The sequence below is a fragment of the Gavialis gangeticus genome, unplaced genomic scaffold (genome assembly GCF_001723915.1).
Source record: "Gavialis gangeticus isolate Ggan-Ray unplaced genomic scaffold, GavGan_comp1, whole genome shotgun sequence".
Classification (NCBI taxonomy): Eukaryota; Metazoa; Chordata; order Crocodylia; family Gavialidae; genus Gavialis; species Gavialis gangeticus.
The window spans coordinates 22,477,215-22,493,944 of NW_017729033.1; the positions used below are offsets into that span (position 1 = coordinate 22,477,215).

Here is a 16,730-nt window from a genome sequence, read left to right on the forward strand (position 1 = left end):
TATGTCCCCACAGTCCCGGCCCGGGCTAACTCTGTGCTCTCGTTGCAGTGGAAGAGCAGGTGGCTGGTGCTGCGCAAGCCCTCGCCCGTGGCAGGTAAGGGCGGCGCGCGGGCCCGGGGTGGGGTCGTGGGGCCGGTCCTGACTCGACAGCCGTGAAGGAGTCGGGCTGGAAGCGCCGCCCGGCCCCCCAGCCCGCAGGGGACCCGGGGAGCCACCTCCTGCCTCTGGGACCCGGTGTCAGTACGGCCCCCTGATGGAGAAACCAGGGGGCATCTGTGCTCACCCCTCATACGGCCATCGGCGCGGCCTTGGCCCTGGCCCCCACCCCTGGCAGCGTCGCCCGTCCCCCTGTTGTCGCTACAGGCTCCTGGAGACAGGGTCAGGCCCTGTGACAGAAACCCCCCAGCCCTGACACCTCTCACCGGGGGGTGGGGGGGAATCTGTCCTGACCCCTAATACAGCCTCGGCGCTGGCCCTGTCCCCCTGGCAATGTTGCCCCTGTTGTCACTGCAGGCTCCCGGAGAGAGGGTCAGGCCCGGTACAGAAACTCCCCCAGCCCCAACACTTCTCACCAGGGAGGGAAATCCTGTCCTGACCCCGAATACAGCCATCAGTGTGGCCTCAGCCCTGGCCCTGACCCCCTGGCGGTGCCCCCATGGGAAGCTGTCCGCAGAGTTGGCAAAAAGTCGGCACTTGTTAAGTCCAAAGCTTGTGACAGGCGCCTGGCTGCTCTAATGCTCCCCCTCGGCCACAGGGCTTCTCCCCCTGCTTGCAATAGATGTGGAGGCTGAGGTCGGGTGCAGCTCAACGCGGGTGGGGGGGATGGACATTGGATATGACATTAACAAAAATCCACATGGCAGTTACAAAGATATGTGTCTTATATCACTCGCTGTGAACCGACTTCCAAATACCAGTGTTTTCTTGCTTAAAACTTAAGTTTCAAAGCAACTGTTATTTTTTTAGTTTATGCCAAAATGGCATTTTAGTCTATTTTTTTTTGTTTGTAAAGCCTGGCCTTTTAAGTGGCATGGTTTTTTTTGAATCCACACATAGTAGTAGTTGGACCCGGGGTAGTATTTAATCAACATATTGACATTAAATATCACGTCAGTTCAGGTTTTAAAAAGACCAAAGTAAAATGCTGTAGGTTAAACTGAAACAAACATTTTCCTTTCCATGTTTCCTGGATAGAAATTTGAAATTTTTCCTGAGAAATTATATTTTCCTATGAGGGATTGAAGTTTTGACAACACAGCCAAAGTTTTCCTGTGGGGAAATGTTGCACAGTAAATTACTTTCAGCTCTAATCCTGGTTTTATCTCCTATGTATATGTTTTGTGAGTCTGCTTTACCTAAAAATGGATGTTAGAATCGTGATTAACTACTTCTATGTTCGGATGTAGAGTTTTATTTCTCTGTTACTTTGGTTTAGGATTAATTTTGCACAATTGGAAGTGTTAAGTATTCAGTATCCTCAGTGCCTCTGCTAATCAAGTCTATGGTTTATAAAAACAGGAGTTCCTAACATTGATATTTCATCTGCATCCCAACTTCTTGAACCCAAATTTGAAACCTTGATTCTTCCAAACCCTGCATATTGTTACTCTGTGCAACTTATTCTACTTTCAAATGGAATTTATTAGAGCAAAATTGAGCTTTTTTGTCTAAAGTCAGCGTGCTGTTTCTTTAACTGTCTTAGGGCTATGCAATGTGGATCTAAAAAAGCACCCTTAAACTTTGTATTTGCAGCTGTTTCTGGTAACAGGTGCAATACTGCAATCTAGCATGTCTGCAAAGTTTCCCTTTTAATTAACGTACAGTGCATTTTTCAGTTGTTTTTCACCTCTTTGGAGGGGTGCCCGTGCTTTGCCCAAATGTGAGCCATAATGGCAGCTTGCCAGGCCTCAGAGTGCCCCACCTAACATTCATAAAATGGAACACGGGCAGCTGCCTGGTCTGTAGCCTGGGACTAGGTGTGAGCAATGGAAGTTACAGGGGAAAAGCCTTGGCTTGAGCTTTTTCCATTTATTTCCCTCAGCACGGAGTATAACAGGGTGAGAAGGGGAGCTGCAACCTGTGTGGAACTGGTGTCTTTGCTGAATCAAAGAAGGATGCAACCCGTGGTGCTTTTCCTTGTTGAGCTGGATATCTGTGAAAAGCTCGCCTCCTGCGCACCCCTCGTGCCGTGATAGTTTCATCGCTTTACCTAGATATGAAGCAATAAAATAACTTTAGGAATGGGTTAAAAAAATGGTGACTGCGACTGAATAGAAAACAAATAAAGGTGCACAGTACACAATGATTATGCAGCAGTATCCCCTGCAGAATATTTTACAAGGCGACCTGAGCTGAGACCAACAGCCTTTCTGGCAATATAGTCCATTCACCATTTAATAGTTGAGTAATCTGGTAGCTACTATAAGAAGTTCATTTAGGTTCGCTGCCTTTCGAAGGAAGAGGATTTGACAATACTGCTAACTCTAGCCTTCCTGAAGTAAAAGCTTACATTACAGTAATGCCAATTGGAAACATTCAAAAATCACAAGTCAAGCCCCTCAAATTATAAGGTTGTCTCACAAATCATTAGATTTTGAAAGCAAATGACCAATTTGGAGGTCTTTTTAATTGCCTTCTTATTTCTGAGCCTGTAAGTTAGACTTGAGATATATTTTCAAGCTTTCTTCATATACACAGGGGCTAGAAATGTACCTTAAAAAGGTGAGCTCAGACTGCAACCATGCAGTTGCCAAAAGCATTAACTGTTGAAGCTGAGTCCTGAGAGTTATAGGCTGTTCTGCTCCATGTTTTCTGACAATGCTGCTTCTTTCAGATTGCTTACTCATGTTGGTGTACAAGGATAAATCTGAGAGAGTGAAAGGGCATAAGGAGAGGAGTAGTGTGACCTTGGAGGACATCTGTGGCCTGGATCCTGGGCTTTCCTATGAGGGCTTGAATCACACACTTGCCATCATCTGTCTGTCTCAAGTTGTGATGCTGGGATTTGAAAATAAGGAAACTATGTATGCATGGGATGTCCGGATCCGCTACAGTTTGGGAGAAGGTAAACTTTGTCTTGTCCTACTTTTTTTCCCCTCTTGGAAAAATCAAACCAAATCAGAGCTGAAGTACAAAAATCTGGGTACAGTTCAGGAGAAGATCATTGCTGGTCCCAGAGTAGAAAGACCTTTTCCACAAGATCAGATTAGGTGCCATGGGCAGTAGGTCATATGTGTGATACTGTGTACGAGGAGTGTATCACTAGTAGGTACTTATTGGTACTGGCGGTTGGGTTGTACTGTTACATTTGGCTCAGGTAGTGAAAGCATGGGTTAAAAGGCCAGAGTTTTAGTCCTACCCTTTCAAGTAGCTGTGAGAGTTATAAATTACTCGTGTCAATAGTTTTTGGATTTATGAGTCCATGGGCTCAGAGAGGACAAGAACTCTGAAAGGCAGAACCATGATTAGAACTTGGGAGTGGCTAAATTAGGTACACTTGATCTTTCCTTGTGATAAGGGGACAGACTAGTTGAATTCTTGAGGTCCCTTTTATCCCTGGTTTCTAAGGTTTTAGCTTCCAGTTCCCTGTCCAGTCTGTAGAATGTGCTGCTCTGGCAACATCTGCTCTTGACTCCATATAATAGCAAAATCCCACAGAAAAGATACCATTCTTGGAAATACCTTTTCCTCTTAACTTCTAGGTGTCCTTCATTTTCTGTTCTGTGATTCTAACTTGTGTTGTAGTGACCAAAAAGTAGTAATAATGTTCTCAGAGAGATAATCCAGAGTAATTGGATTTTAGTATATTGCAGAGTTTAGGGTGACAGACATTTATTATTGCTGATGATCATGATGATAGTAATCTATTTGTATATAATGTATCTGTTAATGGTAATGGGCTTTTGCTATACACAGTATAAATAGAAATGCAGCCCTTTCCTGAGAAGCTTTGAGGATAGGTGAAAATAAGATTTAAGCACAATAAGAGACCTTTAGGAAAGTGCAAAGTCAGCTGAGTTTGGTAGGTTTCTTGATCTGACTCTACTGCAGTGATTTTCAGTCAGGGTGCTGTAGTATCTTGGGGTGCCATGAGATCCTTTTAGGGGTGCTGTGGGATGCTATGCAATATTAGCATTGTTAGGTGAGCAAACATGATTCACAAGTTGTACCCAGGGATTTCAAATAGGAATCAGTAGGTTCAAAACATTCTGCCCTGTTTTGGTCCTTCTCAGTTCTGTGCAACAGAAGAATTGCACTATTATTTTTCTGTTATTAAAAAACGAGTGAAAAATAAGTGCTGGCATTTTCTGTGGGGTATCTTAACTCTAAAAGCTTAACAACCACTGTTTTAGCTGATATAAAAGAGAAAAAGATACTGGAAGGTGGGGAAAATGAGACGGGATAGAGGCAATTCACACTAAGTCTTGGCAGTCTTCTTGAAGTTAGGGAGATTCTGGGCTGAGAGGGAAGAAGAACGAAGGTCAAGGGCTTGAGGAGGCAGTTACAGTATATTGGGAGGTAGATATTGTATGTGATTTAGGGATGAGAAGTGGCACTATTTTGCAAGAATGGAGGTGGGCAGTAAATTTAAAATAGAGATAGCTGGTTTTCTGTAGCAGGAGCCGGTACAACATGGTTCATAGGCTAGATAGTAGAGATGGGGAAGAGTCAAGCGTAGCGGAGACAGTAGAATTAAGGAAATCAGTTATAAATTGGAGGAGGCTGAGAGATGAGAATGTGAGCAACAGGACAGAGATAATGGGACCTCGATGGACTGGAGCTCATAGGATGAGCTGAGGTTAGAGAATAAATTTGTAGAATTAAGAGAAATTGGGAATCCTGAAGGGAGTGCACTAAGTAACAGAGCAAGTTCGATGGTTCTGTGCAGAGTAGGAGTGAAGCCTTGGGAAACCCGTTGAAAATATTACAGTTCAACATGGAAACTTCTGCTTTCTATGGTTAAATTGTACTTGGGCCTGTACCAAAAAGTTTGACTCCAGGTCTGAAATTCTCTCAGATTTGGAGGTGTACAGATCCAGGGTTGTTGGCATAGGGGTGGAACGCTAGTTGCTGATCTTTGGTTTATGCAGTTGTGGCATGACCTGTTAGTGGCTTACATCATTTACACCATATTTGGTAGAAGAATAGATCTCCCAAACTTAAAGTCTTGTAGCTTACTAGTAAAATACCTCCCAGTACAACTCCTCCGATCAGTGTTCAAAGATTTAAGGGTTGAGCAAGGGATTGCCTGTAATAAGGATTTAATTAAGGATTTGTTGTTTTGGGAGCATTAGTAGATTTTTATTGAAAAGTGGGGTGAACAATTGCATATCAGAGATAGAGCATCACATGAATATAGACTTGCTCCCCAGCATTATTAGAGTCAGGGCTGTAAGAAGAGCTGTAGCGAGATCTATCCCTGGCCTTTCATGCATTTCTCTTGTATGACTTCGTGGCTAATTCTGATAGAACCTTAGAAAGTTACCAAATGCAGATCATGGGTGAGGAATTGACTTGTAGCTAGAGGGTCGTTTGTCTAAGAATACAGCAGAGCTTTTGGATGAGAAGCAAGAGTCAGGCCTAGTATAAGCTCATGGCATTTGACAGATGAGAAAACCAAGTTGAGAAGAAGGAAAGAATTTTCATAAGAAGGAGAGTTAGCAGAGTTAAAGAAAGTAAGTGCCATATTTGTATCTGAACAGAGTGCTAAGGAACTGAGTAGTTTTTGTAGTTCTTGAGTACAAGTGAAGACTTGAGAGATATGCTGAAATGTTAGAGTTCAGGTAGAGAAAATGCTACTTTTTATGCTTACACTGTAGCTGGCCCTGCACCAAGAATTTGTCTTTAATTAGATGTACTTCTGAACTGTGACTCAGTGCTGGGCAGTATTGCTTGTATAGCTAAGTTGGACTAGTCCAGGGGTTGGTAATATTTTTGGGCCAAGTGCCAAAAATCCTGCACCTTGGACTTTAAAGATGTTGGTGCACCAGGGACGGATGGCAGGGGAACTGCAACAGGCCCAATGCTTGCCAGGGAAGGGGCTGTCTCTGCCCTTTCCCTGCTGTGCTCCCTGAAGTGCCTGTGCGGCCCCTGCCAGCAATGAGCCGGGCCAGGGCTCTGGACCCCTGCCAACTCTGAGCAGCCCAGACCCTGGGCAGGCCCTTGCTGCCCATCATGGAGCCTGGGCTGCTCACAGCAGGCAGCTGCAAGTGGCTGCACCAGGGTCCAGAGCCCTGGCCCAGCTCATTGCTAGCAGTGGCTGCATATGCGCCTTGGGGAGCAGGGTGAGGAAGGGGCCAGGGGAAGCACAACAAATCCCAACTAACCTGGAGCTTCCAGCCGCCCACTTTTGCCCCTCGCAGCCTGAAGTGCCATTTCACTGACCTGGGTGCAGCTCCCAGACTGTGCATGTGGCGAGCACAAGTCCTGAGGCGTGGAGATGGTACAGCCCTGAGGCCACCCAGGTGGGCTGTCAAGGGGGGCCAGTCTTTCTGCCAGGGCTGCAGCTGGTAGGGGGCAGCACCTGCAGCTGCCTCTGCCTTCTGCCGTGGGGGGATCCTGGGCTGCACTGCTCGTGCCCTGTCTTGCTCACCGGTGCTGCAGCCCCATGAGCCCCAATGTGATGCTGTGTAGCTCCATGTAACATGCTGCACTCCTTGCAGGCACCTAGCTTTTTCAGCTCCATGTTGCCTGCATCTGCATGTGCTTCTGCACAGCCCCTTCCCGGCTGTGTGCGCCAATGTGCATGCATAGCTACCACTACCAAGGAGCCTGGCCAGGGCGCCAGAACCCTGTGCAGCTGTTTGCATCCTTCTGGCTGCCTGCCACAGCCAGCCTGGGTTCTGGGTAGCTGCATTAGGTAGCCAGGAGGCTGCAAACAGCTGCACTGGGCTCTAGAGCCCCAGTCAAGCTCCGTGGTGGTGGTAGCTGCACGTGTGCCTTGGGGTGCACAGCTAGACAGGGGTCAGGGTTGTGCTGCCCCAGTCCCCTTCCCAGCTCTGTGCCCTGAGGTGCACATGCAGCTGCTGCCACCACAGAGCCCAGCACAACTGTTTGTAGCCTCCCAGCTGCCTGCCACAGCCAGCCCAGGCTCTGGGCAGCTGCTGCCTGCTGGGGAGCCCAGGCTACTTGCAGCAGGGCTGGCAGCCTCCTGGCCACCTGCTGCGAGCAGCCCAGGCTCCATGTCTGGTAGCTGCCCACAACCCAGGCCGGCTGTGGCATGCCGAGCATAATGGCCTCATGTGCCATTCTCTGGCAGGTGTGCCGGGGGTTGCCAACTCGTGGACTAGTCCCTGAGCAACTAATTCAAGGCTGCCATTTCAGAACTATCTGGGCATCAACAAAAACCATAGGGAAAAAAGTGCTCTGAGTTCTTTATTGGATAATGATGGATCTAAATGACCTAGTTGCTATGGCTTGATCTATACTAGAGATGCTCACACTCTGGCCTGTGGGCCAAGTGCAGCCCATGGACCCATGGCATCTGGTCTGTGGGGCTCTCTATGGGGTAGGAAATTTGGTGGCATGGGAGCGGTGGCAAGCTATACTGCCATCCTCCTTTGCTGTCAAATTCCCAAGCACTATGGGACTGGGCCATATCCCCTTCCCCTGTAGGGCCTGATTGGGGCTGGGCCACTCCCCAACCCCCCACATGCCCGGATCAGACCCTGTCTTGCTACCTTAAGCACTAGATTGGGCCCTCTGCCTGGATCCGCCCCACTTAACTGAGCACCTTCCATCTGGTCCAACAGCAAAAAAGACTGGGCACAACTGGTTTATATAGAAGAAGTAAATGCAAAGATTTTTGTTATGACAGCCTTGCCGACTTCTGTTTGCTCCAGTAATTAACCATTTTTTTCTGTGTTTTTTTCCCTTAATAGTTCACAGGTTTCATGTTTCTGTAGCCCCTGGAACTAAACTGGAGAGTGGACCTGCTACCCTGCACTTCTGCAATGACATTCTAGTCCTTGTAAAAGACGTTCCACCCACAGTCATGGGACAGTGGAAACTCTCAGACCTGCGCCGATATGGAGCTGTTCCTAATGGATTCATCTTTGAAGGGGGCACCAGGTGTGGCTTTTGTAAGTACATTTTCTTTACTTAAAAGTTCCAGGCTTTTTATTAATCTGTTTTACAGATAGATAAATGCTGGTCTGGTCAGCGTGTCTGTCATGGACCTGATCCTGAAGACTTGTTCCATGTAAGCAGTCCTATTGATTTCAGTGAGACTTTTGTGAGTCAGATCCTGGAGGCTTTGGCACTGTTACTGAGACAAAAACAGTATTGCTGAGGTGCATGCTGTGTGAACATTGCCGGATGCCTTTTTGGAAGATCTGCTTCAGTCTGACATGAGTTATGGGTTGCTCTAAATGGGTTCTATGGGAGGTCAGAACAGATGATTTGGTGGTTTCTTTTGGCCTTAACACAGAAGGATGATTAAACTATTTTCAGTTGTGCTGTGGAAGAAGAGAATTGTGTGGAAACCAAGAAGATGTAATAAGAATCAAGGCTCTGTTGCGTAAGGATCTGTGCAAACACTCACAATATATATTGTATTTTCTCACATATAATCTGCGCTTTTTCCTGAAAACTGGCTAGGGATAATAGGGGTGTATATTATATACAAGGAAAAGGGATGTATAGGGTCTGGAAATATGGCAGAGTGGTGGGGAAGTGGAGCAGTGGCAATGTCACCAGATGTCTGGACCCATGGGGAGTTTCCATCTCCAACTGCATACCAAATTGGGTTGGTATGCAGCTGGACACAGTGCACCGAGTCTTACACGGCCCTGGGCCTGGTGTGCAAGGTGTACCTTGCGTAGAGGCTCTGGAGCCACATACTGGGTCAGACCCAGTGTGTCAAGTCTGGGACTGCATGCTGGCTCTGGAGTCACATGCTAGGTCTGACTCTGTATGCTGGCTCCGGGTCTGTGCGCTGAGCCTGGAACCATGCACCAGGGCAAACTGGGAGTTACCCCAGTGCACAGTTCCAGTTTGGCATGCAGCCCCAGAGGCAGCACATGGAGTCAGATCCCACACGTAGCTCAAGAGCCAGTGTGCATGGTCCCAGGCAGCGCATGGGGTTGGAGCTCCAGAGCCAGCATGCAGGGTTGGATTCAGCACAAAGCCCTGGATCTGGTGTGTTAGGTTAGTCTGTGGGCCCAGCCACCATGCAGGGCTGGCAGCAGCCTCAGGAGCAGGCTTGGCTCCCTTGCTGCTGCCACTCACCTTGATCAAAGATATTATATTTCTTCACGCTCACCTTTCTTATTGAGGTGGTCCTATAATCAAGGGTGTGCTATATATGAAAAAATATAGTACCCAGAAATAATTTACCATGTGATGAAAAGGAGTGGAACTTTACTGTGTGTTCACTGCTTTCCTTGCATGCTCTTTCCTTATAGTAAGTGGAAATCAGACTGCAGTAACTTTGCTCTCAGTGAAAGATGGTTAGTTATTGTGGCATGATTTCCATTTACTATGGAGTAAAAGCATGCAGAGCAGTTGACTGGGGCAAAGGCCATCCCCCTTTTGTTCAGCAGTAAGTTGACAGTGTGGCCATACCCTAAGATATACCCTGAGATACAATTGCTGCTGTAAAGAGTTTTCAGTCTAATCTGAGATGAGACAAAGTGAGTGCATGAAACCAAAGAAGAAAATAGGAAGTGACTACATTTTAATGGGAGTAAGGTTTTACGGTTGCATTCTTTACGGTTTTTTTTTTTTACTACAATTGATTGTTTCTAAGAGTTTCAGAAGTTCTCTCTTGAGACGAGGCTCAGCGTATCCTTATTTTAGTAGATGAATTTGTAATATAAATTTGTCCTATTAAACCTAGCAATTGATAGAAAGTGAGGCTGTGAAGGGGTAGGCAGGGGGCAGAGGTGGCAAGGAGACAGCATAAGCAGAGGGCAAGCTGCTTGACCTTCCCATATCACCTGATTCCCCACTGCTTATCTGCCCTGCAGTGGTGGGAGGGATGAATTAAAGACAACCCTTCAATAATTTGATTCTATGTATAGAATATTACAACAAATTTGTAGATTTTCCATATATTAAATCTAATCACTGGGTGGGGGGAAGGGGGGACATCTTAAATTCAGGGTCATCTTACAGTCGAGTAAATGTAAGATTAAATCCAGCATTGATTTGCATCATCATATGTTTCTTATAGGAGAAAGTGTAACTTTTGCTGTTTGAATATTCATGTAGTACTGGGGCTCTTTGTAAGATAAGAACTGTTGTGAAAAGAACTGTGTAAACTCTTGGTAAAATGTACAAGTAGTTCAATGATGCTGTGCCTTCAGTATTTTCTATAGATTTTTATGCAGGCACTAGAAGGGCAGATATTTATTTTTCTTCCTTATTAATGGGGGCTTTAAATGTTGGATTGATCAAATTCTTGGGTTTTCAGAAGAGGGGAGAGGAGAGGCTTTTGGGAAGGGGAAGCAGAAGCTGGGGGGAAGTGGGAGAGCAGAGGCTGGTGAGGGAGTTCAGGAAAACTGGTTGTGTTTCAGAGAAACCTTACTGAGGGCACAGGAACAAACCATCCTGATGTACAGAAGAATAGCAAATATGGCAAGCCCTCAGTGATGAAAGAACAGGTTGGGGACTGTTTAGAAAAGCTGGATGTGTACAAGTCCATGGGGCTGCATGCAATATACCTGAGGGTGCTGAGGGAGTTGGCCAATATAATTGCAGAGCCACCTGATCTTGAAAACTTGTGTGGTGATTGGGGGAGGTCTTGGATGATTGGAAAAAGGGCAAATATAGTGCCCATCTTTAAGAAAGGGAAAAAGGAGGATCCAAGGAACTACAGATTAGTCAGCTTCACCTCAGTTCCTGGACAAATCATGGAGCAGATCCTCAAAGAATCCATTTCTAAGCACTTGGAGAAGAAGGTCCATGGGGTTAGATGCAATACACCTGATGGTGCTGAGGGCATTGGCCAATATGATTGCAGAGTAGATTCAACAAGGGCAAGTCATGCCTGACCAACCTGATTGTCTTCTATGACGAGATGTCAGGTTCTGTGGGTGTAGAGAAAGCAGTGGACGTGATACACTTTGACTTTAGCAAGGCTTTTGATACTGTCTCCCACAGCATTCTTGCAAGCAAGCTGAGGAAGTTTGGGTTGGATGAATGGACTGTAAGGTGAACAGAAAGCTGGCTGGATTGTGGGTCGTAATCAATGGCTCAATGTCTAGTTGGCAGCCACTATCAAGTGGAGTGTCCCAGGGGTCAGTCCTGGGGCTGGTTTTATTCAATATCTTTATTAATGATTGGGAATATGGGATTGATTGCACCCTCAGCTAGTTTGCAGATGACTCCAAGCTGGGGGTAGATAGACCAGCGGGTAGGGCTAGGATTCAGAATGACCTAGACAAATTGGAGGATTGGGCCAAAAGAAATCTCATGATGTTTAATAAGGACAAGTGCAAAGTCCTGCGCTTAGGATGGGACAATCCTATGCACCAGTATAGATTGGAGGCTGACTGGCTGGACAGCAGCTCTGCAGAAAAGGACCTGGAGGTTACAGTGGACAGTAAGCTGGATATGAGTCAGCAGTGTGCCCTTGTTGTTAAGAAGGCTAACGGCATACAGGGCTGCATTGGTAGGAGCATTGCCAGCAGATTGAAGGAAGTAATTATTCCCCTCTATTCAGCAGTGGGGAGGCCACATCTGTGGTACTTTGTCCAGTTTTGGGCCCCCCCACAATAGGAGGGATGTGGACAAGTTGGAGAGAGTCCAGTGGAAGGCAACAAAAATGGTTAGGGGGCTGGGGCACATGACTTAGGAGGAGAGGTTGAGGGAACTGCATTTATATAGTCTGCGGAAGAGAAGACTGAGAGGAAATTTGATAGCAGCCTTTAACTACCTGAAAGGTGGTTCCAAAGAAGATGGAGCTGGACTCTTCTCAGTGGTGGCAGATGACAGAACAAGGAGCAATGGTCTGGTCTCAACTTGCAGCAAGGGAGGTTTAGGTTGGATATTAGGAAAAACTTTCTCACTAGGAGGGTGGTGAAGCCCTGAAACAGGTTTCCTAGAGAGGTGGTGGAATCTCCATCCTTTAAGCTTTTTAAGGCCTGGCTCAACGAAGCCTTTGCTGGGATGATCTAGTTGGGGATTGTCCTGTTTCGAGCAGGGGGTAGGACTAGATGACCTACTGAGGTCCCTTCCAATCCGCATTTTCTATGATTCTAATATTTGATGTTAAACATCAAGCTATTCCAAAGTAGGGAAAGAACAAGAAGAGCAAGGGCATCTTTACACGTGCTCCAGGGGGGAGGTGGGTGCTTTAATTGGAGTGGCTCTTGGGAGCTGCTGTAATTAAAATGCCTACAGCATCTCGTGTATTCAGCATCCCATGCTGTAAAATGGTGGCAGGGGTGCTTTAATTAAAGCTTGTTCAATGACCTTTAGTTGAAGTGCCCCCTGCCCCATTTTGAAGGAAGTATACATGAACTAAGTACATATTAAGGAAGTATACATAAACATAGAATAGTGGTACAGGGAAAAGTCATGAAAGCAAAACCAAAAAAATGATTTACAGTGGACAGGAGATGTTAGAGATAACATGAAGGGGTTTCTTAGAAAAGAAAGACCAGGAAAATGATAGATGCACTGCTCAGCAGAGAAGGTGAGATATTAAGCAAGATACAAAGAAGATGGAGCTGGTCATGTACTTAGTTGTTTCAGTTACACAAAGAAAATAAATTATATTGAACTTCCTTAGCAAAATAATATAAATGAAGAAGGAGTTCAAGTCATGATAACTAACGTGTGCACCAGGGACATTTTGACAAAATTGGCTGAATTTAAGTCAGCAGGGCCTTCTGGAATCCCTCCCCCTGTCTGGGAGCTGAATGTACTAAGTGAAGAAATCTTTAAGCCACTGGCAATACATGCAGTCATGGGTGACAGACAAGGCTAACAGAGTAACGATCTTTAAAAAGAAGGGGAAAAGAATTACCTGGGAAATTATAAACCAGTTGGCTTGACTTCAGTATTTAGGGATTGCTAAAGGAAATGATAAAATATTCAATTTTTACATATGTGGAGGATGAACAGGTGATCTCTGTCACCCAGTATGGATTTGTTTAGGAACAAATCTTGCCAAATTTGATTACCTTTTTTGGTAGCTAAGGGAATGTTATGGACATAATAGACCTTGACTTCAGTAAAGTTTTAACTCAATCCCATGTGCCATGCTGACAAATAAGCTGGGGAAATATGTACTAGATAGAAATACCTTTAGATAGGAGATACATAGTTGATTGAATAACTGCAAGAAAAGAATAACTATTAATGGACTGATGTCAGACTAGCAGAAAGTCCTTGTGTGGGATTTCACAGGCATTTCCTTAAGGTCCGCTGCTGTTTTACATTTTTGTTAATGTCTTGAAAGCAGGAATAGAGAGCACATAAATCAAATCTGCAGACAGCGCAGAACTGGGAGGTACTGCAGATACTTTAAAGCAGGGGTGGGCAAATACGGCCCGTGGGCCACATCCGGCCTGTGAGGCCATTCTATCCGGCCTGTGGGGCCCCTAAAAAATGTAGAAAATTAATATTTCTCTGCCCTTGGTTCCTGTCAAAAATGAGGACCCAGTAGGCAGTAGGACCCACGGGAAGCCCCTGCGGGCTCCCACAGCAGCAGGGCCCCCCAGCCCCGCCCCGCCAGCCAGAAACCCCAGGGGGGCTTCTGGCCTGGGACCATGCGGCTGCCCTGTGCCGGAACCTCAGGTAAGGGGGAAAGGGTGGGGAAGGGCAGGGGAGGACCCCAGGCAGGGAAGGAGCCTGGGGAAAAGTGGCCTGGGGAAAAGCTGTGCGCTGGGGGTGGGAAGTGGCCCGCCCCATGCCCAGCACACCATGCTGCAGCCTCTTGCAGTCTGCCTGGGGCTGTTTGTGCCTGCTCCAGACAGCCCTGTGCAGACTGCGAGTGGTTGCAGCAGGGTGTGCTGGCCATGGGGCGGGGTAGGGGCCACTTTTCCCCCCTCTGCACTCAGCTTTTCCCTGGGCTCCTTCCCTGCTCCTTCCCGGCACGGAGGAAAGTTGCCCTTCCTTGGCCTGTGGCTGGCAGTCCCTGCTGCAGCTGCTTGCAGCCTGTGCAGGGCTCTCTGGAGCAGGCACAGGCAGCCCCAGGCGGACTGCGAGAGGCTGCAGTGTGGGGTGCCAGGGCGGGTGAGGGGCCGCTTTTTCCCACCCCATGCTCAGCACCACCTTGTAACCCAGCCCCACTACCAGCCTAGGCCCTGCGTGGCTCCAGGCTCTCCCATCTGGGCTGCGCATGGCGACAGCAGCTGCGGCCCCCCTGCTTATGTGCTGTGCCTTGCGACCGCTGCCTCTGTGCTGCCCAGTGCGCGAGCTCCGGGCGGGCAGCAGCAGCCAACACTGCCTGGCGCGGCATGCGGGGGGGGCCGCAGCTGCTGCTGCCACGTGTAGCCCCCACGGGCAAGCCCGGAGCCGGTGCAGAGCCCAGGCTGGTAGCAGGGCTGGGTTACAAAAGCAACCTCTCACTCACAGCACGTATCTTGGCTTGGCCCGCTTGTTGTTGAACCCAATCTATCCCTAAGCCTCTCTTCACAAGGAGGCCCCACAGAACTGTGTACTGGAAGATCTATCACTGCCTTATTACAAAGAAATATCTGAACAATTCCTATGTATTCCAGCTACAACACTATCATACACTTCAACACTACTCACTACAAAACCCCCTCAAAACCCTACCACTATGCAAGATAATTATGTGAAAACTAGCCAATTGCCCATCAAGAATGACAGGGAGGGGGAGGAGGGGCTGGGATGGAGTGCTGCCATCTAATGCCCCATGCTGCCCCTGTTCTGCCTCTTGCAGGAAGTGGGGTAGGGGAGCCAAGGCCAGCACTGCTGGCCTTAGCTCCACCACTCTCTGTCCGGTCCTCAGCACGGTTTTTGAATCATGGCGGCACTCCCCTATGCTTGGAGCACTCTGATTGACTGTTTCTGTCAGCCAATCAGAGCATGAATAAAGCGTTATGACAGACAAACATGCAGACTTAGGCTTTTATAATATTACATTGGGGCGGGCAGTTATTTCAGGTGGAGGGCCACTTACCCAGTATTGATAAGTATGTGTAGCCCTGCCCCTTGACAGGTACCCCACCTCTTGGTCACTATCTTGAGACCAATGTCTTGGGACCAATGTCCCAGGGCCAGCACCGGTGGGGCCCAAAGCAGGGCAGAGGCTGGCAGGGGTCTGTGGGGCCAGTGCACGCATCTTCAGGAGGCCTCAAATGCTTCTACACAGATGCTTGCAGTATGGGGAATAAGCAGGAGGAACTTACCCTCCTGCTAGCTGACACCAACCCAGACACAGTGGGGCTCACAGACATGTGGTGGGACCCAACGCATGACTGGGAGCTGAATATCAAGGGCTATAGGCTGTACAGGAGGGATAGGACAGGGAGGGAAGGTGGGGGCGTGGAGCTCTATGTCAAGGAGAAATACACATCCTCAACAAGTAGCACAAGGTCAGAGGAGGGGCACACTGAAATGCTCTGGGTTAGAATACGAGGAAGTTGAGGGGAAAGGGACTTAACGGTGGGGGTCTACTATAGACCACACAACCAAGGGGAAGAGCTAGAACTGGAATTCTTAAGTCAGCTCACCGAGGTACTTAGGTCAAAGGACGTAGTCATCATGGGTGACCTGAACTTTCCAGACATCTGCTGGGAAGAGCAGTCAACCAGGTCTGACCGCTCACGTAGGTTCCTAGCCGAGATACAGGACCTCCATCTAACCCAGGAGGTGCACAGCCCCACCAGGGGAGATGCCTTGTTGGACCTGGTTCTGGCCATGGGTGACGACCTGGTGAGGGGTCTGCGGGTGCTCGACCACCTGGATGACAGATCATCACCTGCTGGAGTCCAGCGCAAGGTGGCAAACCCTGCAGCAAGGCAGCAGCCCTGGACTTCAGGAGGGCGGATTTCAATGAGGTAAGGAGAATAGTTGGGGAGGCACTGAGGTCCGGGAGGGGAGAGGAGTCAGGTGTCCAAGAAGAGTGGTTGTTCCTCAAGGAGATGATCTTCCAAGCCCAAAGGGAGGTAATACCAACATGGATCAGAGGAGGTAAGAGGGTGCAAAAGCCCCCATGGCTCACCAAAAACGTATGGGAATGTCTCCTAGCTAAAAAGGAGGCTTACACCCAGTGGAAGGGAGGGGCCATCACCAGGGAGGACTATACCTCGGTTACTCGGGACTTCAGGGGGGCGGTCAGGAAGGCCAAGGCGGAGATGGAACTGGAACTAGCAACCTGGGTCAAGGACAACAAGAAGTCCTTTTTTAAATACATAGGGGGTAAAAAGAAGGTACTGGGTAATGTGGGGCCTCTGCAAGGCATGCTAGGAAATCTGGTCATCACACCAGATGACAAAGCTAACCTATTTAACAATTTCTTTGCCTCCATTTTTCTGATCAGGGACCGGGTCACCTCCCCCCACCGGGATCCCCAGTGGTCCCAGGGGAGGCACACCCACGCTTAGGGTCAGTGAGGACCTAGTCAGGGAACTTCTGGAGGGACTGGACGTATTTAAATCAGGGGGTCCTGACAATCTCCACCCCAGAGTGCTGAGGGAATTGGCTGAGGTCACTGCGGGACCCCTGGCACAGCTTTACGAGCACTCGTGGTGCTCTGGTGTGGTGATAGAGGACTGGAAAAGGGCCAATGTGGTTCCCATTTTCAAAAAAGG

General features: G+C 48.0%; 1 protein-coding gene across 1 annotated transcript in view; it reads left to right on the plus strand.

The window, feature by feature from the left end:
• The window catches only part of DOK7 (docking protein 7), a gene marked incomplete at its 5' end in the record, with an annotated part of 47,375 nt that continues 30,645 nt past the window's right edge, over positions 1 to 16,730 (plus strand). Inside the window, 3 exons of the mRNA XM_019525809.1 lie at positions 1 to 94; positions 2,834 to 3,064; positions 7,881 to 8,081. Of these exons, the coding sequence (XP_019381354.1) occupies positions 1 to 94; positions 2,834 to 3,064; positions 7,881 to 8,081 (526 nt within the window). The remainder of the gene's footprint in view (positions 95 to 2,833; positions 3,065 to 7,880; positions 8,082 to 16,730) is intronic.